Raw genomic sequence first — 19,281 nt, 5'->3', positions numbered from 1 at the left:
GTGTAGGTCTCTCTGTGGGCCTGTGCATGCATGACCACATGCATGTGAATTTTGAATGTTAGTGTGTGCACACACACGCCTGCTTGCTTGCCTGCCTGCCTGCCTGTCTGTGGGCATTGATACTTGTACATATGTGTTTAGTATGTGTAGGTTTATATATGTTGTTGCTCTGAAACTGTCTGATCTAGAACCTCGGCAGTGTTCTAAGCCTCCCGATGACAGTCACCTCTGCACCCGCCAGCAAAGGGAGTGTCTAAATACTTCAGGGGCTCAGATACCCCCTTGTCTAACCCTCTGCATCATTTGCCAGATGGGTGCTGGGAGTGATGAGACTGGGTGCTCTCGTGACGCAGCCTCCTTGCTGTAGGGGAGGATGAACGACCTCCTCCCACCACATTTTCTCTCATTCCCCGAAGACTGTCCCAGGACTGTGGTATCAGAGGAAAGCTCAGAACTGCCTCATTTTGAGTTGGTGCCTTCTGGTTCCAGAGTCATGGTTCCACCTGAACTTCAACTGGAGTCCTGGGTAGATCCACAGGATTTAAGGCACTTGCATGAGAACTTTTAGGGCAAAGCCACCCTTTCACAGACCTCTCACCATCCTCTCAGTGCACCTCATGGTGTTTTTAAAGGTGGAAGGGAAAACGAAGGGGCAGCACGGAGATGACCAGAAGGTGCAGTGGGCATTAGGGATAAGAATGGCGTGCAGACAGACAGGTGGGCTGGTGGTGCACATGATCCATGAGTGGTGGGAGGCTTGAGACAAAACCGGGGTGAGAGATGATCGAGGTGGGACAACAGGTCATGGCAAATGAGTACGCAGGACCATGTTGGAAAACCATGAACCTTCTGAGCTTCAGGGTTGGAGTGTGTATTTGGATAGAGAATAAGAAGAGGTCAGAGGGAGTCTCTGAGTTCCTTTTTACTTGATAGTAAGAAAGAGTTGACGACTCAACTTGTTCACGGTTGTTAGCTTGTTTTTTTTTCTAGTGACAAGCAGATGTAATTGTCAATATGTACTGTTGAGGGGCTAAATGAAACAATATTGGCAACTACTGAGTTCAAGTACTTAGGATAGCATGGTCTGTGCCCTCACCTCCCTACCTCTGCCCTAACTCAAAGAGAGGGTGGCCCGATTTGCTCATGGGCACATTAGGAGCTCACTGTCCATTCCTGGAAAGTAGCCACGGAGCTTCTAAGCAACTAGGGTATCTGACAGTGCTAGCTGCAGAAAGGAGCTCGTCACGAGAGGCCATTGGTCCTTTTGGTATCAGATTTTATGCTGCCTCACCCCTATTCTACTGAGGTTCCCAGTCTTTGTTCTTGGAGGCAGCAATTTCATGAGTTCCCAGTTAAAAGATCCTGAATTCACAGGCTCTGTCATTTCCTTTGGATTCCCAGCCTTTCCCTAACCCTGACTATCCACTTCACAGTACCAAGTAGCCTTTACTTCCATCAAGACCTGCCCTGAGGTTTTCCCAAAAGGAGGCACTCACCGCAATGGAATAAGCCAAGAGCATAATAAGGATGACAGCGATAAAGCCTGAAATGTCACCCCAGGCACGGCATAGTGCTGATGTGATCATGTTCATTTTGGGATTCAACCTGAGCAGGTGCCAAAGCTTCACTGTGGACAGCAGGACGAGGAAGGCAATGATGTAACCAAGCGTAGCATCAGCTGCTGCTGTCTCACTGAAACTGATCCCCCTGTGGGAACAAAATGGGGAGCTCCCATCTCAGATACCAGAGGAACATGGCTGGAGTCCAGCCGGATACAGGGTTAGAGTTACCATGATCTCAGAGATCCTCATGCCCTGGAATAAGTCTGGAAGAAAAAAGCAGTTTGAATTCCCCCCAGTCAGGTGATGGTGGTGGACATGGTGGCGGTGACAGTGAATGTTGTTGCTGTTGGTAGTGGTGGTGGTTGTACCAGCTGGTTTTATGTGTCTTCTTGACACAAGCTAGACTCATCAGAGAGGAAGGAGCCTCAGTTGAGGAAATGCCTCCATGAAATTCAGCTGGAAGACATTTTCTCAATCAGTGATCAATGGGGGAAGGCCAAGCCCAAGGTGGTGGTGCCATCCCAGGGTTCTATAAGAAAGCAGGCTGAGCAAGCCAGTGAACAGCACCCCTCCATGGCCTCTGCCTCAGCTCCTGCCTCCAGGTTCCTGCCCTGCCTGAGCTCCTGTTCTGACTTCCTATGGTGATGAAGAGCAATGTGGAAGTGTGAGCTGAATAAACCCTTTCCTCACCAACTTGCTTTTTGGTCATGGTGTCTTATCGCAGTAATAGAAACCCTAACTAAGACAGTGATGGTGGTGATGAGTAGTAGATATACCGACAAGATGACTCAGTGGGTAAAAGTAATTTTCATGCAAGCCTGGCCACCCCATGTAAATGTGGTGAACGTGGAAGGAGACAACCAAATCCTAAAAGTTGTCCTATGACCTGCCACATGTGCTATAGCAGGTTTGTACTTGCTCTCTCTCTTTCTCTCCCTTTCTCTTTCCCTTTCTCCCCCTCCCTCTTCTTCTCTTCCTCTCTTTCTTTCTTCCTGTCCCTCCCCCATACCAATAATCATGAATAAAATATGCTAGGTGTGGTAGAACACACCTTTAATTACAGCACTTGGGAGGCAGGGGCAGGTAGAAATCTTCGAGTTCAAATCCAGCCTGGACTACATAGCAAGTTCCAGGACATCCAGGGCTATGTATAGAGACCCCATCTCAAAAAAAAAAAAAAAAAAAAAACAAAAAAAAACATAAGTTAATAAATCAATTAAAATAAGAGAATGATGATAATGGTGGTAGTGATGATGACATTGATGATGGCGGAGTGATAGAGATGTAGTTACGGTGACTCAGTGATGATGAGAATGAAAGTGATGTTGGTGATGATGGTGATCATGATGATGAGGGGGACAAGAAGAATGACAGTGATGGTGGTGCTGTTGATGATAACGGCGATGGTGGTAATGATGATGAGAATGCTGATGGAGGTGATGATGGTGATGACAGTGATGATGATAACAATGATGATGAGAATGCTGATGGTGGTGATGACAGTGATAATGATGACAATGGCAATGAGAATGCTGATAGCGGTGATGATGGTGATAATGGTGAAGATGGTGATGAAGATAATGATTATGAGAATGCTGATGTTGGTAATGGTGATGATGGTGAATATAACGATGATGAGAATGCTGATGGTGTGATGATGGTGATGATGATGATGATGATGATGATGATGATGATGATGATGATGATGATGAAAATGCTGATTATGGTGATGAGAATAATGTGGTCTTGAAGAGTCAATGGCTTATTCTCAGGGCCTTTAATCAGTAGTCTTGATCAGTGGCTGCAGAGCTATAAAAGTATGGCAAAAGAGGAATACATTGGGGGTGGGGTTTGGGAGGATGGAGAGAAGAGTCTTGTATGAGCCTTGATCTCCTTGCTTTGGGGTCACTAAATGCCATTCCCTCCTGCATACTTATGTGAGTGGGCATCCCCAGCTGCCCTCATATTGAAAGAAGCGTGGAGGTGTCACCTATCTGTTGTGCTAAGGGAGAATCTAATCTGCTCGGTGTCACTGAACGTCAAGATGAAGCAGCTCTTGCAATCTCCGTTTCACCGATAGGGATGGAGAGTTGGCACAAGATCACTCGGCTCTCAACGAACATGATGACACAACTTTTGAGGGGAGGAATGAGTTGGAATCCAGGTGTGTCTGATTTCAAAGCTCTTCATTCTCCATTTGTGCCACTGTATTCCAAATTCAGTTTTAATACTAGTGTGATGTTTTATTGTTTTGAAATAGGCTCTCATCTTGCCCAGGGTGGCCTCAGACTCACTTCGCTGCTGCGGATGACCTTAATTTTTTGAGGCTCCTGCCTCTGTCTCCCAGGCACTAGGATTTCCAGTGTGTAGCACTGCAACCAAGCCAGCTTTGAGGTTTGGCTTTTCCATCCACTTCTATTGATTACGTAGGGAATGGGTTTCACCAAGCTAGTTCTGTATATGTATATGATGTGTTCTGATCCTAATGTGTTTTACTCGCGCCCATTAACCTCTCTTACCCCCTTACCCCTACTCCTGCTGATCTCGTTCCTAAGCAGTCCTCCCCATCCTTTCTTGTCCTTTTGGGTTTTGTTTTGGTGAGCCAATGGGTTTAACTAGGATTTCTGCTTACACAAGCACCAGCAATCACCCAGGTTTATAGTTTTTCAAATCTCTTTCTCTAATTGATATTTTTCAGTTTTATGCAGACCTACCACATTTCTTGTTTATTGAAAAGGTTACATCCATTTTACAAGAGCAGCCTTACTGACTGGGCCCAGAGCTTGCCTCTGCCATGTCCTTGAGGGAGCAGTAAGAATTTTTCTCCTTACTCCACCTAGGCTTCAGGGATCCACCAGGGCAGCCCTTTGTAGGGAGCATAGGCACGGACTAGCTTTGTCCCTTTAGGTCCTAGCCAGACCTGAGCAAGATGCATCCTACTACAAAAAAGTCTCCAGCCTTCCAGAACTTTGCTCCTCTCTGAGCAAACTGGAGCTTCTGGTATGGATGGCTGCTTCCTCCTCCGAGCATTTTCTACCCCCACCCCTGAGCTAGCAAGATGGCTTAGTAGGTAACTGTGCTCACCGGCAAAGCTGTTGACCCAAGTTTGATGTTGGCCACCTACACAATGGAAGGAGAAAGCCGGCTCCCTCAGGTTGTCCTTTGATGTCCACACGCATGGTCCCCACCCACACATATAAAATAAATAAATACAATTAGCAAAATAAAACACCCTATTCCTTCTCACGTCTTTGGATTGCCCAATATGTGGAAACAATAACAATTTCTGGGCCCTTCTCTGAGAAAGCAATTAGCGCTAATTACAGTATGCCTCTCAACTTTGGCTACATACTAGAATTAAGACAGAGGAATAATAAAATACTGCTGCTGGAGTGCCATCTCTAGACATCATGAGCAAGTCCCAGTGGCAGCCTGGACCACAGGGCTGGCTCCCTTTCTTAAAGAATCCTACAGGGAGCCAGGGCTGAGGACCACTTGGTTGTAGGGACCATGAAACAAATCACTTAGTCTTAAAAGGCATTTTGTTAAAGGGTTAGAGAGGTAGCTCTGAGGTTAATAGCACTAGCTGCTCTTCTACAGGACCCAGGTTCAATTCCCAGTACCCACATGGTGGCTCATAACTCTATAACTCCACTTCCAGGGAATTCAACACTATCTTCTGGCCTCCTTGGGCACTACCAGGCACACATGTGGTGCACAGACATACATTCAAGTAAAAGACCCATACAAATAAAAATAGTTTTTAAAATAAATAAAAGTATTTTATTAAAATTAAGGACTGGGACTACAGGGTTATCTCAGTAGTAGGGTATATACTTAGCAGCGCGACTCTAGGATTGTTTTTTTTGTTTGTTTGTTTGTTTGTTTTTGTTTTTTTCTTTTCCAGAGCTGAGGACCAAACCCAGGGCCTTGCATTTGCTAGGCAAGTACCCTATCACTGAGTTAAATTCCCAACCCCAAGAGCCTAGGTTTGATGCAGAACAAAAGGAAGGGAGAGAAAGACAAGGGACTGTAAGAGAGAGGGAGGAGGAATGAATTAGACTCTCATTGTAGGGGAAAAAAAAAGCTTATGTAGTTAAAAGGTTCTTATAGTTTGTATAAGTTTCTGAAGAAGATTTTAAAAAACCCGCAAGACTCTGGCTAAAATGACTGGCAGCATAGACCTGGAACCCCAGCTATCTGAGGAGCTGAGGCAGGGGGATCAGCAGTTCAGGACCTGTATAGGCTGCAGAGTAAGTTCAAAGTCAGTCTGTGAGACTCAGTGAGACCCGATTTAAGATTTTTGGGAGATTCACTGGTAAACTGCTTGCCTAGCATGTGTGAGGGCCAGGGTTCAAGCCCTAGCATCGGAAAACAAAAACTAAAAATCTTTGGTTATTAATAAAAAATATCAAATTCAACTAAGAGTTTCAAATGAATCTTCAAACTGAAGGTTAACTGCTCTTAGTTTTGCTGGGCTCAAGGCTCATTAGTAGAGCAATCACCTAGGATGAGTGAAACCTTGGTTTAAGGGTTTGAGCCTCAGCAGCACCACAAACAACAACAAAACAAGGGCCGGAGAAACAGTTCAGAGTGCTTAGGGAAGCCGGGCAAGGGGGTGCATGCCTGTGAGCTCAGCCCTCAGGGAAGCAGAGCAGAGGCAGGAGGGTCTCTGAGTTTGAGGAAAGCTTGGTCTACAAAGCAAGTCCAGGACAGCCAGGGCTACACAGGCTATCTCAAGGGAAAAAAAAAAAATAGAGTGCTTAGTACTTTTCTGAAGGTCCTGAGTTTGCTTCCCAGCACCCATATTGTTCATCTCATAAGCTCCTGTAACTCTCACTCTGGGGGATGCCCTTTTCTGGCTTCTGTATGTACCTGAACAGACATGAAAACGTCTTTTTTTTTTTAAAGTCTTTTAAAAAATAAACAAACGTGAACTCAGACTCTACTTAGGTTTCTGCAAACCGACAGATTTGTTTTCATGTTTTTTTTGTTTGTTTTTTTTTTTTTTTTTTTTTTAATGTGTTCTGGCATCCATTGTTCAAGACCTAAGAAAATAATAATCTGGCCTGTGTGGATGTCAAGAGTAAAGTATGAGGTAACGTGAGGAAGGAATTTGTGTGTTGAAACACAGTGGACCATGATGTCATGGACGACCTGCTACAAACTCAGCATTGTTCCGCTGAGAACCCAACCTTTGTTCTCCAGGCACTCAGCTTTTTCTGGAAGGGTCAGAGAGTCCATCATTGGGGCTACATGGGCCAGATGGTTTCAGTCTCAATGACTCAACAGTGCCATTGTAGGTAGCAGAAAAGCAGCCATAGGCAGTATGCAAGCAAACGGGAGTGCCCATATTGTAATAAAACTATTTGTAGCAGGCCTTGGAGACACATGTCTGTAATCCCAGCACCAGGGAGATGGAAGCAGGAGGACCAGGAGGACCAGGAGTTCACGTCATCTGCATGAACACCAAATGGTCTTAACTCCTGAATCATCTTCCATCCCTGTTACTGTGTTTTGTAGTAAAGAGTCCCTTCTACCTGGAAGTGGAACAGCAAGAAAGGGTAATGGGTGTGTGTGTGTGTGTGTTTGTGTGTGACTATAATCAAAGTATATTAGATGAATGTATGAAAATGCCATAATGAAACCCACTGTAATGAATTTGTAACACAAATTTATAATTTGTAGCAATTAATACATGCTAATTTAAAAATAAGAAATGAAAGAATCCTCTCCAATTTCCTAAGCTCCAGGCCCTGAGTGTGAGTCTAAGGGTAGCTGCAGCTATGTCCACGAGGGCTGCCCTCCATCTACTCGGGACTAGCAGGGTTTCATAGCCTCCTGATGGAGCTATCAAAGGAGAGGCAGGGAGGGCCAGGGAAGCAGAGGAGCTGCTACATACTCGCCCCTGTGCTTCCGGTAGTGCTGGAGGTCCCGATCTGCCAGGATAGCCCTCTTCACAAATACCGCCAGGGCGCTCCAGCTGGCCAGGATGATGGCCAGTTCCAGAAGATTCCACTTGCTTCGAAAGTAACCCCACTTCTGCTTCTTCATGAGCTTGCCCTGGAAAAGGGTCCAGAGGTTCTGCTTAAGGCCACACCATGTCTGCCCCTTCATGCCAAAGGTCTCTAGAATGCTATTGCCCTGGTCCCACATACATACGATCTCCTGGAGATCTCTCCTCGGCCTGTTCCCACCCCTAACTCCAGCTACCAGAGTTGTGACTGTAACTCAGAATTAACAGAATTAGTTATCGTGACAATAACTATGAATGTGTGCCGGTGCGTGTGTGATCGTGGGGATTGAGCCTGGGCTCCTAAGGGTCTTGGCAAGCAGTCTGCCACCGAGTTATATCCTTAGCTGCCTTTTACTTTTTAATCTTGAGATGGGGGTCTTCCTAAGTTTCCCAGCCAGGCACTGGACTCACTCTGTAGCCCAGGCTGCCCTTGCACTGACAATCCTTCTGCCTCTGCTTCCTAAATTCTGGGATTACAGGGGTGTGTCCTATCCAGTTGGGCACACTGCCTTAAGAGGCTCATGTTGCCTCATGGGAGATTAGGGTGAATGCCAGGCGACAGACTCTGAGTTCAGATTCTGAACTTGGGGGCTGAGAGTGTAGCTCACTGGGAAAACACTTGTCTAGTATGCAGGTAGCCTTGGATCCAGCTGACCTTGATGAATAAGGTCTCTGGGCTTCTGTGTCCTCCTCTGAATGTCAGAGTCAAGAGGACCTTTCTTGACCTTTCTCTTGTTAAGAAAGCACATAACATCCTTAGCATAGTGCCTGCTTTCTGGGCAAGCACCAAACATACCATCTTGGTTTTATTTATCTATTTATGGTGTGTGTGTGTGTGTGTGTGTGTGTGTGTGTGTGCGCAGCGCGCGCGTGCACACGCATGCTCGTGCATGAGAGAGAGAGAGAGAGAGAGAGAGAGAGAGAGAGAGAGAGAGAGATGACTCCATGCATGTGTGGAAGTCAGATGACAATTTGGGGGAGTGGGCTCTCTTCTACCGTGTGAAACCCAGGTTGCCAGGCTCAAGCAAGCGTCCTTACCCACTGAGCCATCTCACAAGCCTATCCTGACTTTATAGAAGTTGTTAGGCCAGGCACAGTGCCTCACGCCTGTAACCCCAGGAGACCGAGACAAGAAGATTGCAGCCTACAGGATACACAGTAAGTTCCAGGATACCCCAAGCTACAAAGTGAGACCCTATCTCTAAGAACAGAATGAACGAACAAACACAAGGGGGAAAAAAAACCTCAATAAATTAATATGCTGTTGGTCCAGAAAGTGGTAGGCAAGAGATCCTAGATGTCCCGTTTAGATATCCTGTTTACATTTTGGGGAGAAGGAGACCCCCTCATCTACTTCAGGTAAGGTTGTGACGTCTTTATGCTCTCTTAGTGTGTGTGACATGGCAGCGAAGGTGGCTAAGGGTACTAGGCTCACATGTGAGGACAGAAGATGCTCAGAAGCCAACATGCTAAGTTCAGAGAACACTGGCTATAGGGACAACCACCTCTACTTCCTGTCATCTCTTCACCTCAGTCTTTTGGAAGGTTTCAAGTCAGAAGCCATCTAGGAAGTACCAAGCCTGAGGCATCAGTTCCGAGGGAATACCAACCTGGGTCCTTCCTGCAGGTGACTCTGGTGACCAACAGAGGGTCAACCAGGTAAGCACTTGGTGGGGGGGGGAACCTTTCCCTCCTGCTTAGGCCCCTGCTGGAGAGGATGGAAGGCAAAAGGATGAGCCCACTTACCTCTGCCCACTGAGCCCTCATTCCCCTCACCTGCACCACCATGTAGTAGAAGAGGAAGAGGAAGTAAATGAGTTCAGCTGCTACCACGAAGGGGTGCCAGCCATCTGTGAAGGGGTAGAGGCGTAGGCTCTGCAGGGCCGAGTGGGAGAAGAAGGTACCTGGGGAGAAAAGTGCCTCCTGTTCACCTGCCTGTTGGAGTCCCATCTTCTCATCAGACTCAAGCCCTCTCTAGGTTGGCAAGGAGAAGACAAATGTCCTTAGGACAAGGAGAGACAAGAGACAAAACTGGACACGGGCAGGATGCCAAGGACAGTGAACAATCTAGAAGGGAGCTGCTCCGGATGGTCCATAAGACCCTCCGTCTCTGGGGTGGATGTTGTGCAGCCCCTTGACAGAGCACATTCACTCAGTCTCTTCTACCAGCCCCCCTACATTACTCATTAAGGCCATTTCCCCCACAGAGCTTCCCCGAAGACTGTCACATGGCCAACACAGAAGTCAACCATAAAGCCAGCCCTCAGGGTGACAGAAAGACAGGTTGATAATTATGTTCCTGGCCAACAAGGGACAAGGGCCTCATAGCAAGATCCTCTGTGTGTGTGTGTGTGTGTGTGTGTGTGTGTGTGTGTGTGTGTATGTATGCATGTTTGTTTCTTTAATTTAGTGGGGGTAGATCTGATAAAAAATACACAGTGTGTACCATACTATAAGCATGCATGACATTCTAAAAGAATAAAATTAATGTTTCTAATATTTAGGTTGAGTGTGGCTCCCCCTCTCCACAGCCTCAGCAATCAGGAAGTAGCGACACTATGCTAAGTTTGAAGCCCATCTGGGCTATACAAGACTCTGACTCAAAATACGCAAACAAACAAACAAACAAAGCAAGTGAATACTTTTTAAATGTTCAGTATTTAAGGGAGAGAAAGTTGAGTTCTAGGCAAATTGAACATTAGCTGAGAAGATTTTAGGTTGATGTTTTGATTTGGTAGCTTGTAATCAGCATGTTGAAAAGTTGGTGTATGGGGAAAAATAATGAACAGAAAGTGTGAAAGCCCATCCCATCATGTGTGAAGCTCTGATCTCAGCTGTATGCTTGCAGACTGCATGGTGATGTCCTGCCCGCCATGGGACTAAGAGATGGATAAACCACCTTCACACTCCACTCAATTTCCTTAAGATAATGAAAGAGACCAGCTCAGAGTAAAGACAGAAAGTAGACTAGACATTGCTCTCAGGGACCCAGGGAATAATGACCCATTGCAGGGTGAACCCGGACCCCCACCCCAACTTCCCTGGACCCCAGTCCCTGAGGCAGCAGGACCAGCTATGCCAAGAGACACATCCCAGGGAAGATGGCTCTCACCTAGGGCGCTATTCTCCAGGGTGAGGGTGACGATACAGAACAGGTTGACATTGGCATTGTAGACAGTGAACTCCACAAACACTGCTCTAGTCAGGGTGTCCAACCAGCGGTTGTCAAAGAGGTACTGGAGAACCCTGCAGAGAAGAGGGGTGCTTGGGTATCTTCATTCTTGGGATGCTCCCTGCCCGGGAACCCCTGGATGCCGCTAGAGCTCACTGTCTAAACCTTCTCCTGGACTCTGCTCCTGGGCTACATGGCTAGCCCTTGGGGGACAGTCGCCATTTGCCAGCCACATGGTGTGTTGGTGCATAGTCTCCTGAACAGAGGTTCTCAAAGGAGGTCCCCGGTCAACATAGCATATTGTGATGACAGCCTCTCCAGTTCTGTGTCAGATGCATCTAAAAAGCTGGGCCAAGGTGCAGGAATGTGTATTTGGATGCACCCCATCCGGGAGAGTGGAATGTTTTTTTTTTTTTTAAAGCCAAAGAGCCACAGTGTTACAGGAAACTCCAGAAGCACTGGGGCTCAGGCAGTAGCCACACTGTAGAAGTTCCTCTGAGATGATACCTTATGTGGGACCAGGTCCTGGAGAAAGCCTTGTGTAATAAAAAGAGCAATGTGTCCTGGAGTGGCAGAGGGAATTGAGTTCAAATCCTGACTACCTCAGGCAAGATAATAACTTCTTAACAAATTATAACAAAATAAAGGATAGACCTTGGTTTCCTCATTCACAGTGGTGGTAGCATCAATGCCTCCAGAGAGAGAAAATAAAATCATGTGTGTGTACATGTATGTGTGCTTAGTGCTAATAGCTGCAGAGGGCCTTGCCTCCCAAATCTGGGAGTATGCCACTTCTGGGGGCCTGAAAAGACCACCCCATGATTCTTACTTGCCTTGCCGTTCCCACAGTGGCATGACTGAAGTCGGCCCCGCCTTAATTTGAAGGCCAGTTTCTCCAACCCCCCATGCACTCTTAACACATGACTTCACTGAGCTAGAATCAAGTCCGTCTTACCTTGAGGCACTTCGGCGATCATTTCCCAAGGGGACCACATAGCCTCCTCCCCCATACACGGTAAGTTTGCCCCACGTGGGATAACCCTGGCGTTGTCTCTGGCTCTGGTATCGCCACGCCTGAGGGAAGCCATTGCTGTTATTGTGGGCAGAGGCATTCCAGCTTTCTCCATAGTCTGCCAGGTCTTCAACACCCAGGGAGTACGGAGCATGGCATCCATCAAAAGAAGCCTGGAACTGCTGGGCAACAGCGCAAGAGCTTTCCCGGACCCTCACTTGACGAATATGAGCACCGCCAACCAACTTGGAGTTCCCGTCAGTGACAAAGCCTAAAGACGGGAACCAGGAGGGCAAGTGTAGCCTTTGAAAGCGTTCTAATACTTCCCATGCTCCCCCTACTCAGATGGGAATATGATCATAGGTGTATCCACTAGAGACATATCCAGAGGCCCTGCCCCTTTAACACTTGGGTCACTAGCGATAAGCAAGAACCTCAGCCTGGAGAGATTACACCGCCATGCAGCAATCTCTGGGACTGAACTGAGAAGTTTTTCTGTGCTGTGGTTTTATGGCTCCTAGTTTAAGGTCGTAACTAGTGCTCCTCTCCTCCCCATGCTTTTCATCATGCACTCTACTCTGAACTAAGTCACAATACACAAAACTTCCCAGCCACTAGAAGCTTGTAAAAGTCCAATATGCCCTATGTTCTGGACATTGCCCTACAGAATTCTCAAAAGACTCCTGAGATCCTTTCCAAAGGCATTTCTCTGGCCTCCTCCTTTCCCACCACCCCTCTCACGGTACCACCCTTCCCCAGCTCGCATTCATATTCTCTCCTCAACCCTCTGTGATCTCTCTATATAGCCTTGGCTGTTCTGGAACTTAAAGAGATCAGCCAGCCTCTGCCTCCCAAGTGCTGGGATGAAAAGCATGCTCCACCATGCCTGGCTCATTCTCATTTCTTTTTTTTTTTTCAACTTTTTAAAGACTTACTTATTTTTACATATATGAGTGTTTTATCTGCATGTACATCTGCATGCCAGAAGAAGGCATCAAACCCCAGTATAGATGGTTATGAGCCACCTGTGGTTGCTAGGAATTGAACTCAGGACCTCTGGGAGAACTGACAGTAACCGCTGAGCCATCTCTCCAGCCCTTTCTCTCCAGATTTTAAAAGAAAGTTTTCCTTCCTTTTAAGAGTCTCATCATGCTTGGCTCTCACATATGCTGTACGCTTTTCTGTCTAATATTCTTTCCCTGACTTGTCTTGATGCCCTTTCTCCTAATAAACCTCATTGCTGATGAGTGATTATGTATCAGCTTCCTTTCCTGGACCAACCACTGCCACTCTATCAGGAATATATTTACTAAACTCATCCTTACTTCACCACTTCTCCATCTTGGGCACTCTATGTTCTCCATAAAGTCTCTTGGGGGGCTATACCCGCCATCTTGTTAGAAGTCTGAAGGACCGTCTGTGTTCTTCTTCCCAGCTCACTTTCTCACAGCCACCACATCCCAACAATACTTCCTTCCATCCCCTCTTTCCTGTATCCCTGCATCAGTCCCCATCATGTTTCTAGCATCCTGACTCAAAATGCCCTTCACCTCAACCTCAACATAATTACAGACTGATGCTTCTTGCAACACAGATCTGCTTTGCTTCCTTGTGTGGGAGCCTCCATGGCGCCTCTTCTCCATGAGGTTAAACATGGTTGTCAGCGCTCTTTCATAAGACAGCACTCTCCCTGCCCCTTTCTTGCACACAGCTTTGCACCTTCCCTTTACTCAGATGACCCCATGGTGGTCACACTCAATGTTCTGCAGTTGCATGGACTTGGCAGTTCCATGGCACGCTGGCTTGGCTAGTCTCATGTGCTTTCTCCTGCCCGTATTCGCCTCATCAATTTAGGCTTCTTATGTCTCATGCAAGATTATCATGAGTTCATATCAGCCTTTTGATAGCCTGTCAAAGCTTATGGTCATGTGGCTACTGTGTTTTTATGCTGTCGGTGAATTATGGCTGTTCCACAAAGTTACATGCGCAAGGAAGTGGGGGGCTGACATGCTGTCCCAGGGCAAGGGAACTACCTGGGTGATGGCCATATAGGTTCTTCACAAGAGTGGTGTTGGCCCACTGGAAGAACTCCCTGAAGCTCAGAACAGCTGAAAAGCCTTGAGTGAAGCTGTGTTCCAGGTGTCTGTTCAAGTGGTAAGCACTGGGGTCTCTTTGCCCATAGGCCACCAGCAGCAGCATCCACAGGAAGCCCAGGTAAGCTAGAAAGGATGCACAGCCTGGTTAAGCAGGCTTTTTTACTCCCACCAGGGAGCATACATGGCTCACAGCAGCTGAGGGCTCGCTGCGCAGCTCCCACCACCCTGGAAACAGACGGCAGGGAGGAGGGAGGTGCGCAGACAAGGTGGTCCTGCGGCTTCCCCTCCATGTGTCCCTTGTGAATGCTTCAGCCTTCTCATCATTCAGGTAACAATTTTAAGACCTGAGAGGACCAGCTAATATTTATAAAGCATTTAGAACGAGACCAAGTGTGTGCTCCTCCCAACTCTGCCTCCTACAGCTAGCTCTAGGGCTACAGGTACATGCAACTGCATCAGAGTTTTTTTTTTCTTTTTTTTTATGTGGGGGCTGGGAATCCAAACTCAGGGTCTTGTGCTTGTGAAGTGGACACTCTCACCTACTGAGCCCTCTGCAGACCCCAACAAGCATTTTAAAGATAGAACTGTCAAAGCTGGGCACCTGTGCTGTACTGTGTTGTGCTGTGATGGAGCAGACAGATATGGTCCCTGGGCTCATGGCACTTGCCTGCTTGCTAGAGACAGGTTGGGAGTGTTAGAAGGCTGAAAGGGCCCCTTTATGTGAAAAGATTTAGATCAGAAAGCCACACATAACAACCAAGCAGGGTGCAGATGTCTGTTCCAGGATGTGCTGGGAACCCAGATGTGGGAAGTTGCCTACCCAGGATTTCTCTGATGAGAGCAAACGCTTTCTGCTCCTTGAGACGAGTGCTTTTCATCTTCTCAACTGCGGCGGCCAGAGGAGGCTGATAAGCATCCTTGCTGCTGCGTCTTCCTGTTCTGAACAAGGCATAGGAACCTGTGGACATAAAGACATGGAACCATGCCCCACATGGCAGGAAAACCAGGTGTTGTCACCAGCCATTCTGATAGGTGTGCTCTAACCCATCTATCTGTGTGTTCATGCCCTTCTGCCTACAGAATCCCTGCTGCTCTACACATTCCATTTGTGATCTGATACCTAGAGTCTCCAAGGCAACACTGGTGACCTCTATAAAAGGACAAGGGCAGATAGGGCCACTCTCCTACTTTAAGCCCCCATAAATCCCAGCATTACCCTAGACCCTCCAAGTCCCTGCTTGAAGGGTCTTCTTCCTCTGCAGCCTTGTCCTTGTCAGACTTCCTTAGATGTTTGCTTATGCATTAACGCACTTTAATGTCCCCTCCCTGCATTGTCTATCCTGGCAGGGGTTGTGACCCACTCCATCCAATTGGTACCGTGTTGCCCAGGGCTAGGGTTGGGGTCAGGAACAAACTCCAAATGAACAAAAGGGACCCTCCCAGGGGATGAAGTGTTTTAAATATTAATCACATTGATGATAGTTATATAACCCTCCAAATTTACTAGAATCGATGAATTACATCCAACAGTGAGTGAATTTTATGTCAATTATGCTCTGAAGCCATTGCTTCCTGAAACACAGCCAGCTCTCCTTGAAGAATCGCCAAAGGAATGACTGAATGAGTATCTGATGGCCCTAGAAGCTGGCATCTCTTCAGAGAGAAATTACTGAGAAAGGAGACTCTTTTTTTTTTTTTTTTTTTTTTGAAGTAATGGGATTTTGGATGTGCAAAGCCAAAACTCTATCCTGGAATGGAAGATTACAAGCTTGGGACAGGGTGAACCTCTGTAGGAACCAGCACACTGGTTTCTGCTTTATCATCCCTGGGGTCAAGGTCAGTTATTGATTCTGTTTTGTTTGCTCATCTGTCTGAGGAGAGCTCCTCTCACAGTCCTTTGAGAACTTTATTGGGAAGAGAGGACTGACCAGCAGCCCCCTAGACCAGGGTTCAGCATAGCTGTTTCCACAAATCCTCATCTCCCAAAACCAACAGGGGCAGTTTGGCTCCTTGGTTATAAACTGCAGAGTTTTTGTTTCAGAAGTCTAATGTACAACTACTTTCTGCAGCCTACCTATGAACTAACTGAATGTTTGTTTTCGTTTGAAATCTCAGGGACCCACGGTGTGGATTGGAGAATGTAGCTCCCTTGGCAGAGTGTGTGCCTTACTTAATCTGAAGAGCAAAGTCATTTTTAGTTATATACCACGATCAAGGCTGGTGTAGACTATATGATATCCTATCTCTAAAAAGAAAAATACAGCCTGCCCAATCCCCAAGGACACACCCTCAGCTAAAGGGTCCTGGCAGGTCTCCAAAAGCATACCAATGGCTAGAGGGTCCTTCCAGGTCCCCGAGGACACACCCCTGGCTAAATGATTTTGCTGAGTTATCAGAAAGAAAGGATGGGAGGGAAAGAATAAGGCTCCTCAAGGGACAAGCAAGGGTGCCTCCTGTCTGGCTACTCAGGGATGGCTGATAAATCCCAAGTGAAGGCTGGGGAGATAAGTTCTAGAGAGTGTCCAAGGCCCAGGACACCTCGTAGGTCTATTCTTTGCAGGCCTACTTAGCCTTCCCAGACCACTAGGTGGTCAGGCCCTTTCCCCACACACCCTATTACCTGGGCCAGACAGATGTCCTGGCAATGAAGGCAAGGTCTCTTCATCATCCTCTCTCTTCAAGACCAGCGCAAAGAAAGCAGCAAAGCCCAGCACCTGGAAATTACCCTGTGTGAGCCAAAGGCTGCAGGGAACCCTCAAGATCTGAGAGATGGGACCAGCCATTCCCACAGAGGGAGATCAGTATGAGGAGGGAGGGCTACCACCAGTCCAGAAGGCTGACAGGCCTTTAAACTTCCCAGAGCATCCTACTTGCTGCCCAGCTGTGCAGAACATCTCTCACTCCTAACTCTGAAGAATTACTGCCTCGTCCTCACCCCATCTCCCCATCCACTGATACAGCCCGCAACCCGTGTTCTGCTATGTCCAACTAAGGGGGATCCTGCGACTTGGTCATGAACGCTCAGGACACACCCCTGCTCTTGCTGGTCTTCTAGCCTTGCTTGATGGAATTGTCATGGAAGCTTTTGAGTCTTATCACAAAGACCATTTAGGACTGGAGATGTAGCTCAGTGGCCGAGTGCTTGCCTAGCATGCACAGAGCCCTGGTTGGATCTCCAGGAATATTAACAGAGCATCTATATTAACAGAGTGTGATGGCACACACCTGGAATCCCAGCACTTAGGGAGGTGGAGACAGGCAAGTCAAAAGTTTGAGGCCAGCCTCGGCTAAATTGTTTGTGACCACCTTGGACTGCCTGACCTTATCTATAAATAAATAAATACATACACATAATTCGGGGAGTCAAAGGTAGATGGAGGAAGGATTTGAGATATCCTATAGGAGTACACACACACACACACACACACACACACTCACACACGCACACACGCAATAAAGACGTGAACTTTTGGTAGAAGTGCTGGGCATTGAACCCAGAACCTTGTGCATGCCAGGCAAGCTCTTTACTTCTGAGCTACATCTCCAGTTTTATGATCTCTCACCTATAAATTTTCCCACAATCCTAAGAGTGAGGGTGATTATGAAGTTTTAGCTCCAGTATAACACTGTACTAAGGGACAAGTCCTTTGGGCTATTATGGTACTATCCCCATTATCTCTGCTTCAGGACCAGTACAGAGATTCCAACTGGTATGTTATATGAAGATAAAAACAATAGCTATGCTTGGGAAAGAACTGATCATAGGAGGGTAAAGGTACATAGAAGGGACAGGGTCGAGTAATGTTCTGACCTTCAGGGGTTGAGTGATGAACACACTCTCCACAAAGGAGATGGCCATGGAGATGAGCCACTTGAGGGAGCTGGTCCTTCCGTAGTGCAGGCCATACAGCATGGTGAAGAAGCCTGCCACCCCGCTGGTGGTTGCCACCAGAAGCCAGCCCACCAGGACACACCACCAGGGTAGGCCACGAGGGGTCTTGCTGGCCCGAGGAGTGCTACAAAAGAAGGTAGAACGACGGTTGGGGAGGCACCCAAAGACCCACTGCCAAATCCTGTTCTGTCCTCACCCACCAAATGACCTTGGGCAAGCTGCTTTGACCTCTGATGACCTGTTTTTCCTCTGTAATTTGTACCTGCCTGAAAGAACTGCTGTATAGGCTGTCCTTTGTCCAATGCTGGCTAGGGAGCAGGCCCTGAAAGAGCCCTTCCCCTCTCTATATACATCCTAGTGAGTCTATTACCACTGAGCTACAACCCAAACATATATGGTAATGGACCAAGTGGCAACAGACTTGCCTAGGATGCAGGAGGCCAAGGGCCGTCTTTCCATATCTCACACAGTTTTTGGTAAGTGAACAACAAAACATTTTAGCTGGAATGGTGGTATGATAATTTAGTCAGAAAATGACCCTTCCTGGGATGCATTCTGAGGTAATCTGGGGTAATTTTGTATTATGTCTAGATATTTTAATATCCCCCCTCCAAAAGGGAAAAGAAGGAATGTGCCAGACTGTATGGATGGATGGATGATGTATATACACATAGCGAGAGAAGGTTTCGCTAACTTGCCCAGGCTTGGACTGCAGAGCTGTTCAAGAACACTTCACTGAGTGAAGTTCACAGAGTGGAGTTCAGATCTCAACATCCACATCAGCTGCTTCATAGACACTTATAACTCCAGTTCCAAAGGATCCAACACTCTCTTCCAGCCTCTGGCATGTATACATACACAAGTGTATATATAAATAAAGTAAAACTTAAGAAAATGAATACAGAAAAAGGTTTTAAGAAAAGGAACACAAGCTCCAGGCACTATAGATGCCAGCACTCTGGAGGCAGAGGCAAGTGGAGTATCTCTGTAAGTTTGAGGCCAATGGTGAGTTCCAGGACAACCAGGGCTATATAGAAACTCCCTGTCTCAAAACAACAAAACAAAGGAAAAAGGAATATAGGTGCTAGAGAGATGGGTCAGTGGTCAAGAAGACTGGCTGTTCTTCCAGAGGACATGGGTTCTAATCAGCACCCACAGGGCAGCTCACAACTGTCTATAAGCCCTCTTCTGGCGTCTGCAGGCATATAAGTCGAGGGCACATATATTAAGTCCAGACAAAAAAAAAAAAAAATCAAAACAAAAAACAACAAAAACAAACAAACAAAACACTGGTTAGTTTTATATCAGAAAACGTCTCAGGCTGTAGGCAAGCCTGTAGGGCATTTTCTTAATTAGTGATCCATAGGGGAGGGCCCAGCCCATTGTGGTTGGTACCACCCCTGGGCTGGTGATCCTGGGTCCTGTAAGAAAGCAGACTGACCAAGCCATGAGCAAGCCAGTAAGCAGCACCCTTTCATGGCGTCTGCATCAGCTCCTGCCTCCAGGTTCCTGCTCTGTTTGGGTTCCTGTC

At 47.0% G+C, this 19,281-nt stretch overlaps 1 protein-coding gene across 2 annotated transcripts in view; it reads right to left on the bottom strand.

Annotated features, from left to right (window-relative positions):
- Positions 1-19,281, bottom strand: part of LOC110549600 (polycystin-1-like protein 2) — an 81,037-nt gene that overhangs the window by 2,906 nt on the left and 58,850 nt on the right. For both annotated transcript variants that reach the window (XM_021638849.2, XM_021638850.2), the window contains exons 32-40: positions 17,670-17,874; positions 16,479-16,572; positions 14,679-14,816; positions 13,796-13,981; positions 11,706-12,033; positions 10,691-10,824; positions 9,355-9,482; positions 7,465-7,625; positions 1,497-1,707 (exon numbers count right to left, since the gene is read on the bottom strand). In XM_021638849.2, the coding sequence (XP_021494524.1) occupies positions 1,497-1,707; positions 7,465-7,625; positions 9,355-9,482; positions 10,691-10,824; positions 11,706-12,033; positions 13,796-13,981; positions 14,679-14,816; positions 16,479-16,572; positions 17,670-17,874 (1,585 nt within the window). The remainder of the gene's footprint in view (positions 1-1,496; positions 1,708-7,464; positions 7,626-9,354; positions 9,483-10,690; positions 10,825-11,705; positions 12,034-13,795; positions 13,982-14,678; positions 14,817-16,478; positions 16,573-17,669; positions 17,875-19,281) is intronic.

Source organism: Meriones unguiculatus, chromosome 10 (assembly GCF_030254825.1).
Source record: "Meriones unguiculatus strain TT.TT164.6M chromosome 10, Bangor_MerUng_6.1, whole genome shotgun sequence".
Classification (NCBI taxonomy): Eukaryota; Metazoa; Chordata; class Mammalia; order Rodentia; family Muridae; genus Meriones; species Meriones unguiculatus.
This window is presented reverse-complemented; position numbering and strand designations above follow the sequence as displayed.